Genomic DNA, 23815 nt, shown 5'->3' with positions numbered 1-23815 from the left:
ATTTGGGGTCTGAAGAGGGATTAGGAGGTGAGGTAGGATGGGGGGATGTGAGGGTGAGGGTGAGGATGGATGGGATGAGCAAGGAGGTGGGGGGCTGAACGGGGGTTGAGAGGTGAGGAGGGGTGTAGGGGTGATGAGAGGTGGATGGAGGCTGAGGGAGAGTGGCGGGGTTGGGATGGCAAGCCCCCCACCCACACGGGTGAGGGGTGGGAGCACTGGTGTCACTGCAGTCCCGGTGGCAGGCAGAGGGGGCTGTCAGTGTGACTGGGGGAGTGCCTGTGTGTGTCCCTGCATGGCAGTGACACCGGGAACCTGTGTGTGTGTGTGTGTGTGTGAGCATCGAGTGTAACCACCTGTGAGCCCCAGCACCTGACAGGGCAGTTTGGGGGTGCAACAGGGGGACACTGTCACACCACTCTGCTGCCTGTGCCCACAGGGGCTGGAGACCTCTGGAGTGTGTCACACAGCCTGCACCAGGGCCGGGCTTTTCCCAACACCTGCTCAATCGGGGAGGACATTGACAGACACTGATTCAGGTCAAAACAAACATCACCACCGTACAAAGCAATCGCCTTTTAATACACAACCAAACACGGGGAGGGGGGTGAGTCTTAGAACGTCTCTTTCTCCTCGGCATCATCCGGCTGCCAAGAGCAGCACAAAGAAATCACAGAGCGTAAAATGAGACACTGCCACCAAAACAGACTTTATGTGCACAGCCACAAGGTATGAAGAGATGAGACACCAGTCACAGAGCACCAGGGGGGTCTGTCAGGGCCCCAGGCAGCAGAGCCTGGTGGGTGCCCCCACCCCGAGGTGGCCTTTGGAGCCTGCGCCCTTGGCACCTCGTGTTTCATGTCGTCTCACTAGTGCCAGGACAGCAGAGGCTGGTGAGCAGAGTCCATCCTGCTGCTTTTTGGGTCCGGATCATGGCGAGCCGCCTCCTTGCCCTGTCCAAAGTGCTCCTCCAGGCCACTTTGGAGGGGTCTGGCACATTTCAGCATCTCTCTGCCCCCAGCCTGCAGACAGGAGCTTAACCTTTCCCAAGCCCCATCAGCCCTGGTACAGCGAGGCAAAGCAGGATACAAAGGAAGAGATCCAGGAAGACAACGCCACTCCACACCAGGACACACTGCCTGGCTGCTGGCCCTGCACTAATGACCTGATTTAATTTGCTTGGTAAATGCTTAAGAGTGGTGTGAGAGGCAGATGTGATGCTGAGGGTGATGGGTGCACGGGGGGAAGGTACGAAGATCTCCAATCACTGTCCTCTCTCTGACACAACGTTGCACTCCAGTGTGGTCTCAAATTGAACACACCCGCCCCCATCACTGCTGCTTCTGTGGGTTTCCCTGATGGATCTGGGAGAATGTGCCCCACGGTGGGGGAAAAAAAATAATGAATTCACATCTTAGGTTAAAAATATAGAAAATAAAGGGAATTCAACAAAGTGATTGTTGTTGGCTCCAGGACAGCGCTTTGAGGGGCACGAAGTGGGGCTGGAGAGCAGCCAGTGGTCACTGCATCCCTCCCTGCCCTTCTTTCTCACTGCTTTGGCAAAGCCACAGGAGGAACCCCATCGTTCCTCCATCCGATGGCACCGCAAGGCGCAGGAGAGGAAGGAGAGGACAAGCCACTGACAAAACCAAGAGCAGCTTCTGCATCCCAGAAAGGTCACAACAGCCTAGTACCGACCTCTCCCAAATTCCCCAGGAAGGCTGCTGAAGAGCCCAAACCGCCAGGATGCCTCTGCTCTCACCACCTCCACCTCCCACTGAGACCCTTCAGTGCTGCTGAGCTTCTCAAAGTGCTTGGTAACATCCCATTTCTAAATGAACTGGGTCAGCAGGGGCTCTGGAGGAGATGGAGAGCATAGGAGGGAGGGAGGAGAGGGACTCAGGCAGGTGGAGATGATGCAGGGGACTGAACAGCAATGTGACAAGGGTGGTCCACACACACAGGTGATGAGGAGACCACACTGAGTCAAGAAACATTCAGCCATTCAGTGCTACCTGCAGCGCTACATGCGAGGGAGCAGGTCCACCTGCAAGAGGCTGCCCCAACCACATGGGCCAGGTGAGCACAGTGTCCTTCCTTGGACCCCCTGAGCCCACAAACCTCCACACTGGCATGGCTGCATCTCCCTGAAAGACTTCTCATGGGAAAAAAAAGTCCAAACCACTGCATCTTTGACTGCCTGACAGCGCTGGAAGACAAAATGCTGAGTGACCAGGAAGCACAGGGCACCGCTTGCAGGTATGAGAAGAGCCCCCAGCTGCTGGTGGCTTTCCAAAACGCGGCTTCCAGTTCACAGTGATGTTTCAAAGTAGGCTGCCCACAAAGGCCGGTGTGCCCGCAGCCCCTGGCAGCTCCCCTCGCTGCCTCCCCACGAGGTGGGGCACCCCTCACGTCCTGCAGCCCTCACACCTCACCTTGGGCTGGATGTCACAGGCACAGAGCCGCTGCCCACCCACCGAGGGCCCCGCTGGGCAGCTGGGGCCCCGCTCTGAGCACGGGGGTGCTCCTGCACCCCCCTTCCCAGGGGCAGCTGCTGAGCACCTCGGAACCGAGCCTGCCGAGGGATGGGATGCTCCGGGGTGGTTCTCGCTGGGGCAAGGCAAGGCACCCAGCTGCTGGGGAAGGGATACTTTGGAGGCGTCCCTGAGGAAATTGGTCTCCTGCCTAAGAAGGCTATTTCCATACTGGCACTCTGGCGGCACAACACGGTCCATCCGGTGGGTGCTGGGAGCCATGCTGGACGCCAGCAGGAGCCCGCTGTGTTGCACTGGACCTGCCCCAGCCTGGGGGAGCCACAGCTGGTGCTGCGAGATCCACTTGGCCTCTCGGAGCACTGCCTGTTCCCCTTCCCAGGAAACTCTGGGCTCTAGGTGGGGTGTCAGGGGCTGTTTGGGGAAGCCACCATTCCCTGGCAGCTGCCTGGCTCCTAAGGGTGCTGGCACTTGTGCAGGGAGAGCAGCCTCCTCCTCACGGAGGTTCCCATCCCCTGAGAACAAGGACTCATGCAAGCCCTGGGCAGGGCAAGGAGCAGGCTGGGAGGGGGGTGGCAGCCACAGCCCGGCCCCCGGGGGGCTCTCGGGGCATCCAGCCAGCAGAGTCTGGGACTCCACGTGTGCTCCTGCTGCTTCCAGCTGTTTCGGAGCTCTGGCCATCCAAGCTGCTGATGTGCAGCCTCCAGGAGGAGCGCTCTGACCCAAAGCCGGGTTTGCTTGGAGCGGGACATGGTGCCACCGAGTCACTAATGTGTTTGAGTGCACGGGAGGTGGGCAGCTTGAGCCCAGCAGCTGGCACCCCAGCTGGCTCTGAGCAACAGGAACAGCGTTATCCACAGGAGCAGAGGGGGCAACTTCTGCTTGAAGCACTTGGCTTGCCCGCTGAAGTGCTACAGGGGATTTGGTGCTGGGGACTGGGACACCCAGCACAGTCCCTCCCACCAGCCCGGCTGGGTCAAACGGGACCTGCTGCTCTGGCTGAGCTGAGCTCACCTCAGAGCTAATGGAGCCTGCAGAGACCACAGCACCTCGGGCTCCTTGTGCACCCGGGGCCTGGGGCTGTGCTGGGGATTGAGGCACTGAATTAGCTGCCCAGCAGCGCTGGAAATGAGCCACAACGCTGTTTTCCTCGTTGCAGTGTGGGAAGTCCGTGCTCTTCCCAGCATCCTCCCCGAGGAGCATCTGCTCCACACAGGATGTCACCTCGGTGCTTGGCCTCTGGCCAACCCCCTGAGCCGGCGACTCCTCCTCTGCCCCCAAGCTGAGCAGAGCCTCCTCCCACTGCTGCAGCTCTGTGTGGTCCATGCTGAGGCTCTGGCAGACATTTCCCTCCACCTCGCTCTTCTCAAAGAGGGTTTCTATCACCACCAGGAGGGAGTCGCTGTCCTCCTTGGCATCACTGATGTCCTCATTCCTGCCCAGTCCCTCGGGCTCAGAGATGAAATCTGCCAAGGAGAACTGAGGCATGTTATCAGCGTGGGAGTTGTATATGGATGCATCCTGCTTCATCATGGCCCCAAGGAGAGAGTTGGGGTCTACCAAGTGCTGCTTTGAGTGGGAATTTGCTTGTGTCTGCAACTCCTCCTTGGCTTGGAAGGGGTCCAGGAACCCGGGAAGGTCATTCTCATACAAGACTGCTTCCCCCGTGGCAAAGCTAAAAGGCAGCCTCAGGTTTCTCTTCCGCAGATGTTCCTCCCCTTCCTCATTCCTTTAGGGAAAAAACAGATGGAAACAGCATGAGCCTCTCCTCTGAGCCAGGCAAAACCACCCTTCTGACAGCAAGAGAGGAGCTCACAGCCCTGCCCTGGCTTTTCTAGAGAAGAAAGGTGCTGGATTGGACTAGTGGAGGATGGGGGCTCTGGGTTGCCTGTGGGGAGGTCTGCATGGCTCAGGGAAGGGCTGAGTGTCCAGGGCTCACTCCAGGCAGGACCATGTCCACACCCACCTCCTCAGAGCCGTTTCACTCATGCTGCAGGAGGGCATGTGCTGCAAAGTGCCAACTGTGCCACCCAACCACCCTTCCCTCCATTCTCATGGCCTCCCTGTGCCTGGAGAAGGGATACTCACGAGAGCAGGCAAAGGGAGCCAGGGATACTCTCAAGAGCAGGGGCAGGCAGCTGCCTGCTGCCTCTCAAGAGAGCAGGGGCAGGCAGCCAGGGATACTCACGAGAGCAGGGAAAGGGAGCAAGGGATACTCACGAGAGCAGGGGCAGGGAGCAAGGGATACTCACGAGAGCAGGGGCAGGCAGCCAGGGATACTCACGAGAGGGCTCTCTGGCGGGAGATGATGAAGTCGGGCCTGCCCCCCCTGTGGACCAGCCGTGCGTTGGACTGCACCCACAGCCAGCCGCCCTGCTTGGTCAGCAGCCGGAACACCGTCAGCCCGCTCTCCCCCGTCTTCATCACTAGGGCAGGGACACAAGAGAGGTGGCACACACAGAGTTCCTCTGCGGGGGCACACGAGTGACGCGTGCAAGACGCCACGAGGCCGAGGAGCACCTCGCGCCCGTGCTCTGGGGGCAGGAGGTGCAGGATGCTGCCTCTGCCAGCTCCCCGAGCAAGTCTCACCTGGGAGGAGGAGCCTTTATTGCAGGCACTCCAGCCCCGGCACAGACAGCACTGAGGAGCAATGGTATGGCCTGGCCAGAGCTGCACGTGCAGAGCTCCTGACAAACCCCCCAGCCCGACAGCCCCCAGCACTCACTCCTGACGTGGTTCTCTGCGCAGTGCATCATGTCAGCCGCGTGCACAAACTGGTACCCAGAGCCCCTCCGGCACAGCTCCCTGTCCGTGTATCCCAGGACAACCTTCCCCCTGGAAATAGCACAGAAACCCTGGGACACCAGGGATGGATCCCCCACAGTTGCACCCTACCGGCCAGACCTGATCCCCTGCCAAAGCCTCCCACTTTGGCTGGTACTACCCTCTATCCCGGGCTGAGTTGCATCCCCTCCTCCACAAAACCACCCTGTGCTGGGTTTGCTGGGCTAAACCACAGCAGACAGGAAGCACTGGTGCCCAGTTAACCTGCTCCCTGTGTTACTGGGGGGCTGCAGTGGAGTGACAGAAACATCAGGCACCTTGCCCTGGGAGCTGGCTCAGACATTCCTTGTTCCCACAGGGTCTAATTTTCTGTCCAGCACCAGGGATTTTGCCATGGGGAAGGTGAGAGATGACCTACCGGGAATCACAGGCCATAGGAGTGAAGTCCAGCTTGTGCTTTGTCTGGAAGATCAGCGTCTTGGTCTGAAGTTCCAGGATGGAGAGCGGCTGGAGGAGTGTTGCAATGGCAAAGAGAGCAACGGGGGACTTGTCTGATGTCGACTTCTGCTGCCCAAGAAGGAACTTCAGGCGCCCACGGAAATTCAAGGCCTAACGGGGGGATTAGAACATGTGGGAGTGAAGCAAACAGGGTGGTGGGAACCAGCTGTGCTTCCACCCCTGTGGGACACGAGTGGCCCTGAGGGAACACTCTGTGGGCAGAAGGGGAGCAGAGGGATGTCCCAATGTGGGGCTGCCTTACCAGAAATCCTGAGGAGTTATCCAGCAAGCAGCGGAAGCGGCAGGTGAAGCTCCTCTCCATGAGGGATTGCTCCTCAGGACGGACGTGCTGGGGGCTGGACGTGGCGCTGCATCCAGCCAGCGGTGGCTGCTCAGCGGGAACGGCTGGAAAACCCAAGGGAAAAGGAAGCTTTCCAAGCTGTGCTGCACACCTTGAGCTCACAGCTCAGACCCACTGGAGCCAGGGTGTTCCCGCAGGGATCAGCCGGCGCTCACCATCGGCTGCGCGTGCCGGGGGCCTGTGCAGCTGGCGGCGGAAGGCGGCTCTGTCGTCCGCATGGATCAGCTCGTACACGCTCTGGTAGATGAGATCCGACTGGAATGACACAAGGGAAGAGCATCAGCTCCTGGACAGCCTGGCAGAGGTGTCTGGAGGAGGACTCGGCCCGGGGTTTTCCTTCGTGGCTGCTAAAAGTGGAGTGACGGAGTGTAAGGAACAGGCAAACACCACCAGCTTTGTGTGCTGGGCAGCAAGGAGCAGGACTGGCTGTGTTTTTAGGCACGGCTCAGGAAGGAGGGAAAGGGAGCAGAGAGGGGGTCTGCCCGGGGAAAGCAGAGGTTTCTAGAAGCAGTAGAAAGGGAGATGTCCAGGTAACCCTGGCTGCTCAGAACCACACACTCCTTGCTTCCCTGGCACTCCCCAGCCATAGCCAAGCAGAGCCTTCCAGCCTCTTCCCCACACTGTCAAGGCTGAGGTTCTCCTAGTGTTATTCAGCCCTTCCTTGGATGTTTCACCCTGGCTCTGGCTCTCAGTCCTTAATGGGAATGCTGAAACTCCAGCTCCTTCCCCTGCCACAGGAGCCCCTGTTCTTTGGGAAGGTGTGCTGCCCATCTGTGGGGCGAACCCATGTTAACTTGCAGTGTCTTCTCAGGACCAAATTCAGACACAGCACCAGACAGGCTGTGGGGTGCCCGAGGGGATTGGCTTGTGGAGTAAAAGATGCTGGTCTGCAACAGCACACAAAGCTGTCTCCTGCATTGCCATCCCTGGTTCTCCGCAAATTTATTCCACAGGATCAATGTAAAAAACAATTTCAAGTACATTTTGACCAAACCGAACAATTTTTTTTGTTTTCAGACTTAGGCAGGGGAGTTTGCTGTTTTAAAAAAGGGTTTTGGAGGTTTTGTTTACTTGAAACCCATGGGAATCTGTATCCCAGAGGTCCTGCCAAGCCCACAGGCAGCATAGGCCATCGATTGCCAGGTCCCTGCCCTCAGGAACATGTTGGATGAGAGTCCCCTGCTTAACCAGGCATACTTTGAGAAGCTGCTGCCTGACAGCAGTTTTGACTTAGGGCATCAGCCATGAGGATCCCAGGGAGCTTGGAAAGGGTGCAAAGAGAGGAAGAAGAAGCAAACACCATGAGTCTCCATGGGTCCTCCAGGAATCCCCGCAATGAAACAGGTTTAGCAGCCTCACAACCCTCCTGTTGCCTCAGTCCTTTGGCCGAAGGAGCTGGATTTTGGGGGGAATCAAGAGGCAAGAGGGTGGATGTGGGGAGAGGCCTGCTTTTCCTTGGCATCTCATGTAACTCACAGTCCTTCAGGGCACTGACACTGCTTGTTGGTGAGATTCCATCAGCCGACTAAGTGAGGGCATGTGTGCCCAGCAGGACGATACAAGAAATATCTCACACCCCTCTCATACACAAAGGCAAGAGGACACAGAGCTGCCACGGCTCAGCTGGCATCTGTTCCCACTAAAGTCACAAACACACTTCTTGGCTTTCACAGCCCCCAGAGAACATGACTCATTGGGAATGTGCATCACAAGGGACCCAGGGGAGCTGGGAAGGGAGAAGAAATAGCCATGCCAGCATGGCTATCAGCACTTCCTTCCCAGACAAGCAGTGCATCCACCTGCATGCCAGGAAAACACAGTACCCACCTGATGGAAGCCCAGGTAGTCCTGCACTGTAGGGGAGATGTAGAAGATGTAGCCATCTCCTGTCACAGCGATGACAAAGCCATTGAGTGCCTGAAAGCAGAAGTTGAGCCAGAGTTACCCTCTCCAGCTTCAACCCAGCTGCTGAAAGACAGAATTCCTCAGGTGTTTCTTCAGCATCAGGGGGACAGGAAGGGACCTTCTTCATCAGGAAGGAACCCCACCAAGAAGGAAAGCATCTGGTAACCACACAGGACTTAATTCTGTTGGTCTTTTTGTCCCCAGCATGAGCAGTGATCTGGGATGGACTGACCACTTTCTCCAAACCCGTCATGGAAGGCCTCACTGCAGGGCAGCTCCTGCACCGAAGGACCAGCTAAGGAGAGGTTTCATGGAAGATCTAGAGTTTTCCTAGGTTTCCTCCTCTCCAGCTGCACCAGCTGGGTACAGCTACACTCTTCTGGGGCTCTGCTTTGGACAGGATGATCCTTGTGGGTCCCTTCCAACTCAGGATATTCTATGATTCTGTGATTTCCTCTAACAAAACCTGCTTACAACTTTAATAACGAGCAGCAATGGGTGTGTAGGGGGAAGAAGGGCTGCTCTGAGCCATTCAGGAGCCTGCAGACTCCTGGATAAGTCTGGAGTCAGTTCAAGCTAACAAAGCCTTCAAAGGTAGCAACCAAACTCCAGTCACTCCCTAACCTGACCTAACCCACTCGTTAATTTTAAGGATGACATCCAAAGACACTTCAAGCCTTGCTCTTCATCCTAAATAGAGGTTATACAAGCTTATTTTTCCATGTCTTCTCCCCATACTGTCTCCAGTCACTTCCTCCCCTCCAAAACCTGCTTTTTAACCCTTAGCACCCGAGGGCATCTCTGCCACTCTCGGCTCCGAGGGTACATGAACAACTCGTCACAACAGACACAAAGTAGGACCAAACCCAGTCACCAACATCATTCAAAGATGGTGATGCAGCTAAAACCAACACCCACCTTGAAATAAAAAGAGGTGGGAAAATCTGGAATATCAGATCCCAGATTTGTGAAGGCCCTGACACATCAAAGAATCCCAGAGTGGTCTGGGTTGGAAGGGACCTTAAAGCCCACCTTGTTCGAAACCCCTGCCACGGGCGGGGACACCTTCTACTAGCCCAGGTTTCTTCAAGTCATGTCCAACTTGGCCTTGAACACTTGCAGGGATGGGGCAGCCACAGCTTCCCTGGGCAACCTGTGCCAAGGCCTCACTACAAATTAGGGAAACTGTTCCAAAACTCTAGAGGATCATGGCTGGGGTAAAGGGAGGGGAGCTCACACATCCAGTGAACACCCAGTAAATGAGGCAAGATGAAGATCCAGAGATACCTGGTGACCATTTCAGACTGATTTCCACCAAAAGCAAAGCACTGCATTAGACAGTAACTCTTGCCCCTTGCTCTTGTCTGTAATATATTTATTAGTGAACAGATGGAGAGAAATTAGGAAAAGAGCACCTTAAATGGAAACTTAACATACAGATGCAGCTTGCTGAGGGACTGGTCCTTCCCTTTGTGTGCTGCAGCCCCCCGAGGGGCCTCGAGTCAGAGCTTTCTGCAAATTACAGTATCTGATTAAAATGCTCTTTGGGAAAAAAAAAAAAAGCCACCAGGCAGCTCAGTGGGGGATTTCTGTCACACTCACACCTCATAAGCTCTCCAGATGCCTTCAATCACCCGAGGCTGCCAAGGCTCTGGTGGATCACCAAATTGCCGTCAGATGGTCCAACTCCAAACCTCTGGAGAGGGCTCAGGAGCAGCTCCATCGTGGGACTGGGGCAACCACGGGCTCCCCATCGTGTTATTCCAGCTGTTCCTCCGTGACTGTCACACTTGCAGGCAGCTGGGACCGGAGCCCACGTGGGAGCCGTCGTGTGGTCTGAGGTCCACGGCCAGAAGTCACACTGAGCTCCCAGGAGTCGCTGCCTCACCAAAATCCCACACAGAGCCTCGTACTGGGGCTCTGCTCACACCCGCCAGCCCCCACAGCTCTGGGCTGAAGGGACTGAAGGCAGACTTCAAGGAGCCAAGCATCCATCTGCTGGTGTTTGGAGAGGTGGCAGAAGAGGAGTGAAGGCCCAAAAAGTCTCCAAGAGAGCTGGAGAGGCACTCTGTAAAGGGTATGTACGGATAGGACAAGGGGGAATGGCTTCCCACTGCCAGAGAGCAGGGTTGGATGGGACGTTGGGAAGAAATTCTTCCCTGGGAGGGTGGGAAGGCTCTGCCACAGGTTGCCCAGAGAAGCTGTGGCTGCCCCATCCCTGGAAGTGTCCAAGGCCAGGTTGGACAGGGCTTGGAGCAACCTGGGCTAGTGGAAAGTGTTTCTGACTGTGGCAGAGGGTGGAATGAGATGGGCTTTAAGGTCCTTTCCAGCCCAAACTGTTCTGGAATTCTGTGAAAGCACAGGCACAGGCAATGACAGGAACAGGGAGCAGTTAAGGGTCTTGTACAGACCTGCCCTGCCCCCAAGGGCAGGGTTGCTAAGCTGACATGCCCAGGTGTTTATTCAGCAACCAGCCTTTCCATGTGACCTTTCCATCCTAGTTCCTTCCAGCTCACATCTATAAATGGCAGCCCAAACCAAGAGCATTCTGGGGCAGCTGGTTCACCAGCCCCTCATGCTCTGGAGTTCCCTGACAGCTCTCCCATTAGACACTCGCTGGCCTTTCTACAAAGCAAAGCTCCCACCGCCACGGATTTCTTGCACCACTCCTTTCAAGATCCATCTTCCCTTTCTCCCCCACAACCTACAAACTTAAGCTGGGCTTTTCCCAACGCAGGCAGGCAGGGAACATATCCCTACAGAGCTCATGCAACACCCCAGGTGGGGCAAAGAGTTCCTGGGGGACGTTTTATCCTGAGCTATCACCATTCTCCTCTTGGCATTTGCCAGAACATAAGGAACACACCACCCCGGAGACTAATGAGGGATCAATCCCTACACCACCATATGATATCCCTGAACCTCTTGGCTGGGATGGAGCTTGAGTCCATGAGCTGTAGTGTAACCAAAGGGGCAGAAAATGGTAGTGGGGATGAGAGGGAATGGTGGGATGGGGACCTGGACCTGTCCCAGCCAGGCAGTGTCACTGGTCTCTGTCCCTGGGTGCTCAGTGACTGCAGAAATCACAGGGAAGCAGCTCCAGGCAAGGCAGGGTCTCTCCTTGCTCCACAGATGGTACCACATGCTCCAGAGCTGCTTGGGAAGACCCCAAATGACCAAATTACCTGGAGCAGCAGTTCCCCCTCAGGAAATGGCTCCCTGTCGACCTGCAAGTCTGTGTGTCTGTTCCCCCCTGGGGCTCTGGGCTGATCCAGCAGGCAGCTGCCAGCCTTCGGAGCTGTGGCTGCAAGAGAGAAGGCAAGAAATCAGTGTGGAAGAGGCAAGCCAGGAGCCTCTTCCTCCTCCTGCCCACCCCAGGGCTGCTCATGCAGCCACACCACACCATCCAGAGCCCGTGGACTTGGCTTGGAGGGAGGAGAGACCAGTGGGAACTGGCACAGAGCCCATGACAGAGCCATGCCCAACTCGCCCAAGGCTTCCTCCCAGAGATTATTTTCCCTGCTTGATCCCATTTCTGGGAAACCTCACTTCTGCCAAGGTCTGAGGCAGAGATGCAAAGGATAGAGGGGAGCTAAGCGCTTCTGGGATGGCCAGGCTGGGAAACAACACCCAATACAGCAATAACTCTGCAGGTTAGAGGCTGGTAGAGCTGGAGTTCGCTTCAAGCCACCCCAGTGGGGTGCTCTCTCAACTCTCCTGCCCTTCAGGGCTGAAGAAGGACGGAGGCAAACCTTTCCAAACCACCCCGGATGCCACCAAATTACCCATATTCCCAGAGGCCTTTAAGGCAACACTCTTGGGTGCAACCAACATGAAACCTCCTCCTGCCCTGGCCGCAGGACCTTGGGCATCAGAGGACACACAGAGAACTGGTTGTTCAGGGAACAGGAATGAGGAGGGCGGCTCCCAGGGACATCCCCAACGTGGTACTTCATCTGCTGATTCTCACTGAAAAACCTCAGTCCAAACTCAGGACAATTTCAAGGCATGTTTTTGTGCCAGCTCAACAAAAAAACCCCACACAGATAAAGGTCAAAGCAGCCCCCATGTAGGAACCACCCACCTCTGCCACCACCATGAGCTCCCACAGCGCCCCAAGGTCAGACAGAGCTCACCTATCCCATGGGATCCACATCCCAGCAGAGATCACTGCCTGCCCTGGTGGGTCAGATGGTGCTGTGTGACCTTGGGTGGATCCAAAGGGAAAAACTCCTCTGAATTTGGGGGAGTGGTAGGAAAGGAGGAAGAACCTCAAACCACCCCAAGCCTGACTGTACGTTTAATTTTCTCCATGGCAGAAGCTCTCGCTCCACCATCGAAAGGTTTTAAAGGTTTGTTCCCTGGTGTGGGAGCCCAAACCCAGCTTTCAGCAAAGGAAAACAAGGGCTGACAAAAACCTCGTGATCTGAAGGAGCTGGACCCTTCTCACAAGACCTGTTAAAGTTCTACCTCATGGATCAAGCTTGGCTCCAGCAGAAATCAGAAAGGACTTTTGAGATGATTGTATCAAACCATGTCTAAACCCCTGTAATCCCTCTGTCCCCCATGTAATCCTACTAGAAGAAAAATTAACTATTTGGAAATTGCAGTAAAAATTTGTGTAACTCCCCAATTAACATAGGTTGTCCCCTTCATTAACATACAGCCCCAGATGCCTTTAAAATAGTGTTCTCGTGTTCAATAAACTATTCCAGTTTCCCCATACTGGGATCGTGTCTAGTTTTTATTTTTCAGACCGCCACTCCCTGGGAACACCAAGTTCAAAGCCAAAATAATTCAAAACCCAAAAAAGTTCCACGTGGAACCGCTGCCATGAGACATTTTGCTTTGCATCAAACCATCAGTATGCAAAGGCATTCCCCCTGATGGCTTGGCATGTTTGTATTAAAACCCAGTTTGGGGCCAAAACATCCCTGGGATGTATTTCTACATGGGACAAGGGCCTGCCCACGCAGGCTGTCAACAGGCAGGGCAGGGACAAAGGTAGGGCAAAGGGAATTAGCTGAAGGCCTTGCACAAGGTGACACAAAGAGCAGGGGGAGGATGCTCTGAGGCCACGAAGCAGAATTATCCTCGATCTCTGTCGGTGAGAGAGCTGGGATGCTTCAGCCTCCCCAAAAACTTGATGCTCAGGCAGCACCTCCACCTTCTCCATCAGTCACATCTTCTGCCCTCTCCCATCCTGTGCCCTCAGAGGTGGATCAGCCAGGCCAGGGGATCTGAGACCTCTGGGAAAGGCAAGGAGTCACCAAACAAAAAGCCTTCTCACATGACTGCCATGTGATCCCCAAGTTCAAACACCCTGAGCCCATCTGGACCGTGGATCTGGCTTCAATTTACACTTCATGGAGCGGAATAATTTCAAAATGAAACATCGGCTCTTTTTTTAAATCTGATTTCTTTTGAAGTGCTGACTCTCCTCTGAAGCACTGAAACGAGGCAGGCTGGCAGGGGGTTTCAAAAAGGAACGAGTTCTTCCAAAACAAAGCTCCAAAAGGGCAGTGAGTGATTTGAGAGGACGCACATCCTGGGAACGTGTGGTCTCCAGCTCTCTCCCAGTGCCCGCCAGCAGCATCTGCAGGGAGAGCTGGGGAGAGCTGCTGTGGGCTTACAGCATCCAACAGGAAACAGGTCCAACATGTATCCAAGCTATAATGTACCCACAGCAATAGAAACAACTGCAGAGAAAAGGACGATGCACTTTTGCTATTTGCGCCCAGTTTTTCCAGCCTCCTGCTGCGCATCCTTGAGAATAAATGGGAATTAACACGACGATGTGGTGCTTGGGGACATGATTTAGTGGTGGGCTTGGCAGTGCTGGATTAATGGTTGGACTTGATGATCACAGAAGTCTTTTCCAATCTTAACGATTCCGTAATTCCACGAAAAAGACCACGAGAAAAGTCATCTGCAATACTAGACAAATTCCAGGCGCTTGCTGAAGCGATTTGGTGATAATTTCTATTTTCAAAGTGCTTGGATAAGGGCTCTCTGTGTGTAACTTTTAAGATAGGAGGGGAAAATCCAGCTCTGTCCTGAACCCTAGCACCATGAGAGCACTGGAGGAGGTTTACTGCACTGGTGTGATCCTCAAAGATTGAAAAGGCTTTCATTCAGCCAGGGAAGATGCCAGACAGGATCAGTAACATTTTCATCCACCCTTGGGGGCTTTCTTGCCTCTGCAAGGGGGTTTCTAAGCCCTGCAGTGGAGGAAAGCCCTCAAGCAGGAGAAAGAAGGGAAAAAGAGCAAAGCAATCCAATCTCTCCACTTTTTGCTTGTCACACATCCCTTGCCTCTGGCATGGATTTGGCACTGAAAAAAAAAGGGTTATTGGTGACAACCCCGGAGTCAATTCTGCTCTCACGGGCTGGGTTACACCGGTGGCAGGTGCCAGGCTTCGCCCACGGCAAGCATTGCCCTTTGAACTGGCTCCAGAGATGCCTGGCACCAAAAAACCAGGAGCTCCCAGCTCCTCCAGCAACACCAAGCCACGCACAACTGTTTTCCTCTTGGATCTGATCCCAAACCCTGTCAGATTAGCACCAACCTTTGCCCCAGCTGTTTAACAAAGGCATTTTGCCAAGCAGAGCAGGCTCATGCCATCCAAGTAAAACAGACAAGTGCCAAAGCCACAGATTATAAACCTGTTAGGAAAAGTCACCCAGTATTTCCCAAGGAGCACAGAAATGCCCAGGAGAGCTCTGGCATCCCCAAAGCCCATGCCAGCCTCTCCAACCTGCTGCTGCAAACGTTCATCCCACACAGTCCTGCAGGATCTCACCCAGGGACAGATTTAAACTTGACTCCTTTCACTGCATCAGTTGCTTCAGGCCCAGACCCCTGCAGCTCTGGCCCATGGCAACAACAAAACACAAGGAGATGAACAAAAAAGCTAATTTAACACTGACAGCAGTGAGATTGCCCAGTGAGACCTGTGCCAGCTGCCCTGCAGTGGAGCACTGGGAAGGAACCTGGTGTGACCAGCAGCAGTGGTGGGAAAGGACCTGGGGAGACCTCCTAAGCCAAGCCCCTGCTCCAGCAGGGTCAGCTGCAGTGGGTTTCCCAGGACCAGTCCGTGGCACAGATGGGGATCTTGGATCTAACCTTCCTAACTGCACCAGTGCAGGGATGGTGAATGTCCAGCAGGGGTCTAGGAGGATTCATCCTGCACTCCTCCACAGGCAGGTGGATGGAGACCCACCAGGACTCGAAGGCCAGTGGTGGCAGGAATATTCCACCCAGCACATCCTCGTGGGAAGCCAGATGTGCAGGAGACAGTCTTGCCACGTGTCACAGCCCGTGCAGGACACTACCCTGCCCTCCCTCATGCTTGGGCAGCAGCCCAGATGTGTCTGGAGGAGGTTTGGAAGGAAGGTAAACACAGCCAGGGCACATGTGTGGCCCACACGTGGCCAATGGCATTTCCTGCCCCAGGCTGGCACTGGGCTGGGTGTGGGCCAGGGGGCACGGGGAGGGACCCCACTACCCTCTGCTTGTTAGGAGCTGTTAGTCATCCCAAGCTTTGCCAGGCTCTTGTAGCAGGAGAGGGTTTTCCATGGGTTCTGAAAGAGGGCAGGGTTAGATGGGATATCGGGAAGGAATTCTTCCCTGGGAGGGTGGGGAGGCCTTGGCACAGGTTGCCCAGAGAAGCTGTGGCTGCCCCTGGATCCCTGGAAGTGTCCAAGGCCAGGTTGGACGGGGCTTGGAGCAACCTGGGCTAGTGGAAGGTGTCCCTGCCCATGGCAGAGGGTGGAAGGAGATGATCCTTAGGGTCCCTTCCAACCCAAAGTGTTCTAGGACTCTGTGATCCTCCCCATTGCAGACCTCTCCACCTGGGTGACCCAGGAAGAGGGCATGGCAGCACATTCCCTAAGCACACCCTCTCCACCTCACAGAGCGCTTTTAGCCCCATTTTCTTGCTCACCCTTGGCAGAGCCACATCTGCAAGCCCAGAATCTGCTTCCTTTGTCACAGGAACTGTAGGAAACAAAGCCCAGCACAGCTCTCCAGCCAGCTGAAGCTTTTCCAAGCTGCTCAGCACTAAAACCCACCCAAGCTTTCACGAGCTCTCACTGCTTGCAGCAAGTGGGGCTCCCATCACAGCACACAGAGCCCAGAGCACCACGGCAGTCGCAGCACTGCCAACGTAGGGACAAGCTTTTCTCCTGGGGCACTTGCTCTCAAAGAGACAGGGATCAGCAAAGTCACTCCAGATTTGTCTGGGAGACCGTCACACAGGTCCAAGTAGCAACCACTGCAAAACAGTCTGCAGACAGGAGCTCAGCATGAGGCTGGCAGTGAGGTTCAGTCAATTTTTATACGAGTGACAAAACCTTCAGAGTGCCTCTAAGGCAGGTTTTGATAGTACCAGGCTTGTCATCGCTATCCACCAGCACTCAAAGGCTGGCTCTGATGAGCAAAGCTTGGGAGACACCAAGCCCTGAGCCCCTACCTTGCTGTGTTTTATCCATATAACCTCCAGTAAAATGGATTTGGAACTGGATGGTTTTTAAGGTCCCTTCCAACCCAAACCATTCTATGGTTCTGTGACAGATCAGTGATGCCCAAAGCAGGCTCTGGCCTGGGGAGGGTGGAGAAGCCTCAGCTCGGTGAGAAGAACAAACACAGGAGTGCTCAGCTATGGCAGGTCCCCCCCCGAGGTACCCACAGGGCATCACCCACAGCTGGTGATAAGTGCATGCCAAAAGCAAAGGAAGAGGGAAACCTGGACTCCTGGGTCTATTCCTCCTCCTGACGACGGGGAAGAGTCAGCCCAGGGGTCACAGCCAAAACCAACCCAACTCAAAAGCCAAATTTCCTTTTTTTTGTTTTAATTTTTTTTTTTTTTTTATTTTGCACAGAGAAGCTGAGACACCAGAGCTGTGCAACACCTGCAGCACTTGCAGCAGGGGACAGAGGACTTACAGCAGATGTGTGTGCCCAAAATCAGCCTGTGGAGGCATGGAGGGAGCTCTGAGGGCTTCCCTCTCTACACCTGAGCCTTGCATAGTAGTTTGCATTTCCAGCAAACTACTAATTTTCTGGTTTCTCGCTAAAGCATGGACAGAAGAGAGAACATTTAAAAGCAAAGCAACTTTAAAAGATGGTGCAGTGAGTCACTACCCTGTGATGGAAACCAGGGTCCCACCCAGATGCAAGACCCTTTCCCTAATATCCACCCTGTAAGCAGGCACTGATGCCAGCATTCAAACCCACTATGGGTTGTCTTCCACTCTGTCCCACCCCAAACACTGCCCCAGACCCTGATGCCTGACTTCCTACACCCCATTAAACAGGTCAGTTCCCGAGCCAAAGGCATATAGTACCCACATATCAGAAATACCAGAGAAACTGAAGAAGGTTGGAACCCCCTCCCTCAGCCAGGCTCGACGCAGACGACACAGGGAAGCTCCACTCCAGGCATGGAGGGAGCACAAGAAATGCAGCACAAGAAGAAAAGAAGCCTCGGGGCATCACCCTGTGAGCCCACGTGCAATTGGTCTATCAATTGCCTGGAGATAAGGCAATTATCAGTCTATCAAAATATCCACTGTCTCCTGCCTGGAGATAAGGCCACACTTGGGCTGTGGATGGAGGGAGGGACAGGGAAGCTCACCAGGTGATGCCACACTCTCCTGCTGCAGGAGAGGGGCCTGCATGAAGCAAGACTGGAGCAGAAAGCACAGCACGAGGGGCTTCACCACGTCCCCCCAGAATGCCTGAGGGGACACACCAGGAACAAGAACAGCCAGGAACAGGCTGCCCTGACCTGCAGCCGACACGGGTCTTCATCGGGCAGGGCTGGAACCAGGCAGACCTTGATGAATCGGGGGGATGATCTGAAGTCAAACACGATGAACTTCAGGGCAAACAAGGGCAGAGCAAGGGGAAAGAGCTGGAAATCAAAGGCAAGTGGCCAAATGGGAGTAATTGGCCTGGCAGGACGGGTCTCCAAGGAGGAACACAAATCCCTGCAATGCCAATTGCATTTCCAGAGCAGCTCTCACACTGGGAAGCACATGCTGAGCACAGCCAGCAGCAACCAGCTCCTGCTTGGAGGCACAGGTCCCATCTGGAGAGTTTGGCACAGGGGTCTCTTCCTGGAGACCAGCATCCCAGCTGGAGAGGGCCCTGGGAGAGCTCCAGAGGGCTGGGCATGAGGCAAAAGCTAAGGGAGCCAAGTCTATTCAGTCTGTGGGGGCGAGAGGACACAACAGGAGCCTTCAAGCACAGAAAGCTGCTGCTGCCTTCCTGTCCTCCACATGCTCTGCCTCCACCAGTGTCCATCACCCATTCCATCGAGCCCTAGGCACTGGAGATGAAGTATGTCCCTGTCCCCACGTCCTGGTGACTCGTGGGAATGTGGCGACTCCCCCCAGCCAGGCTCTGCACCCCCATTTCCCCTCTTGGCCCAGACACGTGCTGGGTGCCACAGCCCATGGCTGGGTCAGGGAGCAGGAAGGAGTTAATGCTCTGCCAGCACCGCCTGGGACAGAGGGACTTGTGGTGTCCCCAAAACATCACACCCTGCCATCACGGCATTCGGCTGCCTTCCTTCCCAGCCACCCATCCCGCATCTCAGACACATGGGAACTGAACCCCATTCCCCAGGTTTTCCCAAAAAAAGCAGGTAAGAGAGGAATAAGCACTCAGCAAAGCTCACTCTCAGTCCATCCTTGGCTTTGAGGAGCCCAAAGCACACCCAATGTGTGCAGCAATCACCTCTCTTGTGCAAAGACATCTTCCCTCTGCTGCAAGTGCCTCTTCATGCCTCCACCACATCCTCTGGGGTCCTGCTCCCAGGAAGGACCCCCTGGGTCACAGCCTTTCTCACTCACAGCCAGTCAGCCAGCATAGGCCCAGCACAGCCCTCAGCAGCTCCCAAGACACATCAGGGGTGCTCAGGGAACAGCCGAGACCACAGACAAGGAGGAGGGTCCACCACACTCAGCTACACTGGGTGCTCTGCCAGCCACCTTCGAGCCCATTCCAGAGGCATCGCCATTGTGATGCTCCAGCACTGCCCAGGAATGGGAGTTGGAGATGGAGCTGCTCTGGGTCCCACCCGGGAAACCAGCTCTGATGGAGAGATTCCCCCCGTTGCAGCTCCATGTGTGAGCTGCAGCCTCAGGAGAAGGAGCCCAACCACAGAATTATAAAGGGTGGAAAAGACCTCCAAGATCATGGAGTCCAACCATCAACCCAGCAGTGCCAGGTCCAGCAGCCTACAGACCCTGGGGGGTTTCAATTCAATTTATAATTTAATAATTATATATCATATTATATACCATATATATATGATATGATAAATATTATATATACTGTAATTTACATATTAAATATACTGTAATTATAATACGTTGAAGAAGATTGGATTGAAGATTGGAGTGAGACTGGATTGAAGAAGAATTAAAGATTTGCTTGAAGAAGAATAGGAAGGGAAGGATAGAGAGGGAGGAATAAATATAAGAATACCAAATATGGAATAAATATGAAAATACGTAATATGGAACATAATAACAGGGAATATGTATTATACTATAAATTTATAGTTACTTAATGTAATTTTAAACTGCCATTCCAGTTGGATGAGGGAAATGTTGCTGCTCAACAAGACATCACTCCCTTCTTCACCATGGGCTGGTGGGAGAGGGACACAGGAGGGTTTTTGGAAGTAAATGAGAGTGTTTGGACGTAAAGGACAGGGAGGATGGCTGCTGATGGAGATGGAGGAACTTTGCAGGAGGTTTCAGCTCCTGGGCAGGCACCCAAACTGCTCCCTCCATCCATAGTGATGTTCCTCTGCCAGTCACCCCTTCCAAGAGTGATGGGGTCGGGATCCTCTGCTCCCAACACCCCCCAACCCCTCCCCAGTCACTCACCTGCCTGCTCTCCAACCCTCAGTTTCCAAGGCTGAACTAGGTGGTCTCCCTGTCCCAGGGATGTTGCTTTTCCAGGACACCAAGCACCCATAACTGACCGAAGAGAACCAGACTTGGATGTGTGACATCCAAAAATGAAGGGGATTCCTTCCTTCCAGAAAAAAAAACACAGGCTTTCCTTCCAGAATCACCCCTCCAATGATCTCTTCCAGAGGGGACACGGATAAAACGTGTGTTGTGAGGGATCCCATGAGGAACCACTGCCAACTCCACCACATTTTGGGAGATGAGGTACTTTCCTGCCCATTTTTCCTGGGCATTTTCAGTCCAGCACCTCAGCTAAAGGTGCAACACTGCATTATCAGCATCCGAGGGCCCGATCCCACATCTCACCACCATCCTATCTTCAGGAAACACAGCTTTCCCTCCCAAAGCTTGGGGTGGGGCATGAGCTGTGCAGTCCCCTGGGGACTGACCCCAGGGGCTTTTCCCCCCCTCACAACATGGACACTCACCTGTCAGGTAGCTCTTGACCTTCAGGTATCCAACGGCCAGCCGTAGGATGGAGAGCTTATCCAGCCTGGAGCACACATCCTCGGGGAAGGGCAGCAGCCCCGTCAGCTTGTTCAGCTCCTGGTTGAGCCGGTCGCGGTGCCGCTTGGAGGGGTTGGACTTCACACCCTCAGCAGGTGGTGGTTTGGGGCTGGGAGAGGCAAAGGAGAGTTTAATCACACTGGGATTGCCCACAGGCCAGGCTGGATGGGGCTTGGAGTGGAAGGTGTCCCTGCCCATGGCAGGGGGTGGGATGGGACAAGCTTTAAGGTCCTTTCCAACCCAACCCATTCCGGGATTCCATGACTTGGACAATTAAAAAAAAAAAAAAAAGCAAAGTAGATGCAAAAAAAATTGTTTACTTCCACTATTCTGATTTCTGCTCCTTTCAGATGGGTATTTCTAAACTAAAACAGCATCTGATGCCAGACAGGCCCTGGGACCAACCCTCAGCCTGCAGAAGGAACAGTGTCCACGAGAGCAGCTCTTCTCTGCCTCAAGCCAACACAAGATGCCATCTCTATCAGCTGCAGTTATCTCACACGCTCCAGCCGAAAGCCCCGCACAGCACCAAGAGCTCAGTTAACAACTTTAATGAGTCTTGGATGTCACCTTGTCTGCTTCATTTTTTAATGCCAATTTGAATTTCGTAGCTTGAAGAAAGACCCTCCCCCCCCCCCCGTATCTGGCTCGGTTGCATGCCTTAACACGCACCTCATTTTGTTTGATGGAATTTGTCTAACCACAAACTCCCCCTCCCCAAGCATCCTCTCTCCATAAAGGAGCTTTGGATAACAGGATCTGCCAGTATTTAGCAGCAATTTAAGCTCTCTCCTTTACCACCACTCTCCAATCTCATCTGGCAGGGCTGCTCGCAAGCGTGACACGAAGGGAAATGAGCACTAAATGAACTGCAGTGAGGTGCCTGTTGAATTTTCAGCTCAGAGAGTGACCAAGGGGTCTCCTAAGGATGAATGGAAAATTGTAGCATTTCCCCAGGAAAGCTCAATCCTGCTGGTTTGTAACAGCAGCATCAGGAGAGCCAGATCCTCACTCAGGACCACTGGAACAACTCATCACCAAACTCGTCCATACAAGCTGGGCAAAACACACTGGCACCAGGGCTTTTATGGATCTAGTGGATTAAACACTTTTGAAATCACAGTCACCCACAGGAAGGAAAAAAATTAAAAACAGTTTTCCCTTAACTCTGATTAGAACAAAAAAGAGGTGAAGCAAATTAGTCTGAGTTTCCTCAGATACCCCTCAAAGTCCTCAGCTCACTCGCTCTCCAAATCCAGCCCCCAAACAGCCAGAAAGAAGAGAAAACGAGACTGGAGATGAGCACAGGAGTGGGTAAAACACAGAGTTGCAATGGGATCTCTTGGATAGTCTGGCTAGGCACCGAAAGTCCCCTGGCTGAGGCACAGGGGGTGGCACAGCCAGCGGCGAGTCACCCCAAGGCCGAGAGAGGACACCCCACCATCTCTGTGCCTGCATGTCCCCAGCTGCAGCACACAGCATGCACCCTCAGAGGGGGGGTGACAGTGAGGAAAATGGCTCATGGAAACAGTAAAGACTGGTCTAGATGTTTGAAATCTGTCTCAATTCCCTTCTCTTTGGACCACTTCCATCCCCAGTGCCCCCTCTTTGCAGGGCACAGCTCCAGCCCCTCCAGGGTGCCCCAGGCAGTGCTGGTGCCCCAGCACAGCACACCAAGCCCTGGCGTTCAACAAACCTGCTCAACACCTGCACATCAGGCAAGGAAAAGTGTTTCAGAGAGGTCTGAGCCCCTGTTCTGTTTGCTGGAGCCTTGTGAAATGGTTACAAACCAAGCAAACATTGCAAGCTGTGCCATGGGGCCCGTGGTGAGCCGGTGACCCCCAAGTGGAGGGGCCGGAGCGGAGCCGGGTGGAAAGCTCTGCTCCCGGCGGGGCAAAGGCCATGCTGATGCTGTGGTTTGTTTTTCCCCAGCTGCCCTTTGAACGGGAACCCAGCAGGAAGTTTGTCCCTTTTGCAAGCTGGCAAGTACCAAGGGATATTATTCCCAGCAGTGGAGTTTGCCTGAGCTGATATATTGCTCTTTATTAATTTCCTTTTTTTTTTTTTAAGTAAAAAGCCCTGGGCAAACTGCAAAGGGGCCGGAGAAGTCCCTCACCCCATCCTCCTCACCCCTAGATGTCTGGCTGGCTGCACATCCCACTGCCCCCAGCCCCGCTCTACCCAGCCTCTCCTGGCAGGATCCCGCCCCAAGATCTGACCTGGCACAGAGAAGAATAATCCCTTCCCATTCCCAAGGCTGACCCTGCAAAACCAGGGAATGAGGGCCCTTCTGCTCTAAAAAGACACCTTCTCCCACCCCCTGAGCCACACAAATCCAGCCCAAACCCTCAGTCTGGTACACCAGAGGGGTGGAATCGCTGCTCCGAGGTGAACAGGAGACAGGTTTGAGGCAGAACAACCACCCTTCATATTTCCACAGGAAGACTCTCAAATAAACAGCTAAGAGAGGCTCTGAGTTAACTTTTCACCACAGGTTTATAATGTCGATGTTCCCACCTTCATCCCAGGCTTGGGCTCAGCTCATCCATGCCCCCCACGGCCTCCCAGAAATATATATCCACCTTGATTTCCTATACACCTGCAAGCCTGAGGTTAAACAGGCTGACAGGACTCGGGAACTGGGGGTGGGGGGAAGGCATGAGGGAGCCAGGAAACACCGGGGACACACCGGGGGGGATGTTATGCAACAGCTATTGAGCAGAGTGGTAATTAATTATTAAGGAATTGAGATGTTTTGGTAATTAGTAATCGTTGTACGTTTGATTTAGGCAGGCACCGAAACCCACCCCAGCTTGCAAAATCACAGCCGAGCAGCCCAAACTCTCCAGCGAGGCTCCTCACTGGGATTCAGGACGAGCATCCTTGGGATTTCTGTTTTCCCACCAGCGTGCCAGAGCCGACACAGCGTTAGCTCCAATTAACCCTAATTAAAACCGAGTAACCCAAGCATGCCGCTCCCCCGGTGCTCCCACCAGGGCAGCTCCCGGCAGCTCCCCGGATCCAGCCGGGCTCCCGCTGCCCGGTTTTCGGCCGCCCCGCCCCGGGGTCCCCGGGGGGGAACCCCCTCCCTGCACCCACCTCTTGGGCACCGGCTTCTTCCTCTTCCTCCCGGCGTACATCCCGCGGGCGGCGGGAGCGGCACCGGCGGCAGCGGGAGCCGGAGCGGGACCGCGCCCGGGGCGGGGCTGGGGGGACACGGCGGGGACACGCCCCGGACACACCCCGGACACGCCCCCTCGGTATCGGCCCCGCCCCCCCT

General features: G+C 54.5%; 1 protein-coding gene across 1 annotated transcript; it reads right to left on the bottom strand.

Annotated features, from left to right (window-relative positions):
* Window positions 1-558: 558 nt before the first annotated feature.
* On the bottom strand, window positions 559-23794 carry LOC135416921 (uncharacterized). The gene is made up of 10 exons (XM_064660256.1): window positions 23635-23794; window positions 20457-20644; window positions 11223-11341; window positions 7960-8049; window positions 6288-6387; window positions 6034-6176; window positions 5692-5882; window positions 5215-5324; window positions 4774-4915; window positions 559-4218 (listed from the first exon to the last, which is right to left on the bottom strand). Exons 1-10 carry the CDS (start codon window positions 23673-23675, stop codon window positions 2406-2408), a joined length of 2937 nt encoding a protein of 978 aa, XP_064516326.1. The 5' UTR covers window positions 23676-23794; the 3' UTR covers window positions 559-2405.
* Window positions 23795-23815: the final 21 nt, after the last annotated feature.

This window comes from Pseudopipra pipra, chromosome 7 (genome assembly GCF_036250125.1).
Source record: "Pseudopipra pipra isolate bDixPip1 chromosome 7, bDixPip1.hap1, whole genome shotgun sequence".
NCBI lineage: Eukaryota > Metazoa > Chordata > Aves > Passeriformes > Pipridae > Pseudopipra > Pseudopipra pipra.
Note: the sequence above shows the minus strand (reverse complement) of the source record. Positions and strands in the feature narration are given on the sequence as shown.

Bases quoted from the DNA above. Each gene is read 5' to 3' on its own strand.
- LOC135416921 (XM_064660256.1), bottom strand. From the start codon at position 23,675: ATGTACGCCGGGAGGAAGAGGAAGAAGCCGGTGCCCAAGAG. The intron at 20,645-23,634 runs GTGGGTGCAGGG...TGCCTCTCCCAG, and splicing joins AAGAAGCCGGTGCCCAAGAG to CCCCAAACCACCACCTGCTG. The intron at 8,050-11,222 runs GTAATTTGGTCA...TTCTGCTTTCAG, and splicing joins AGGGGGAACTGCTGCTCCAG to GCACTCAATGGCTTTGTCAT.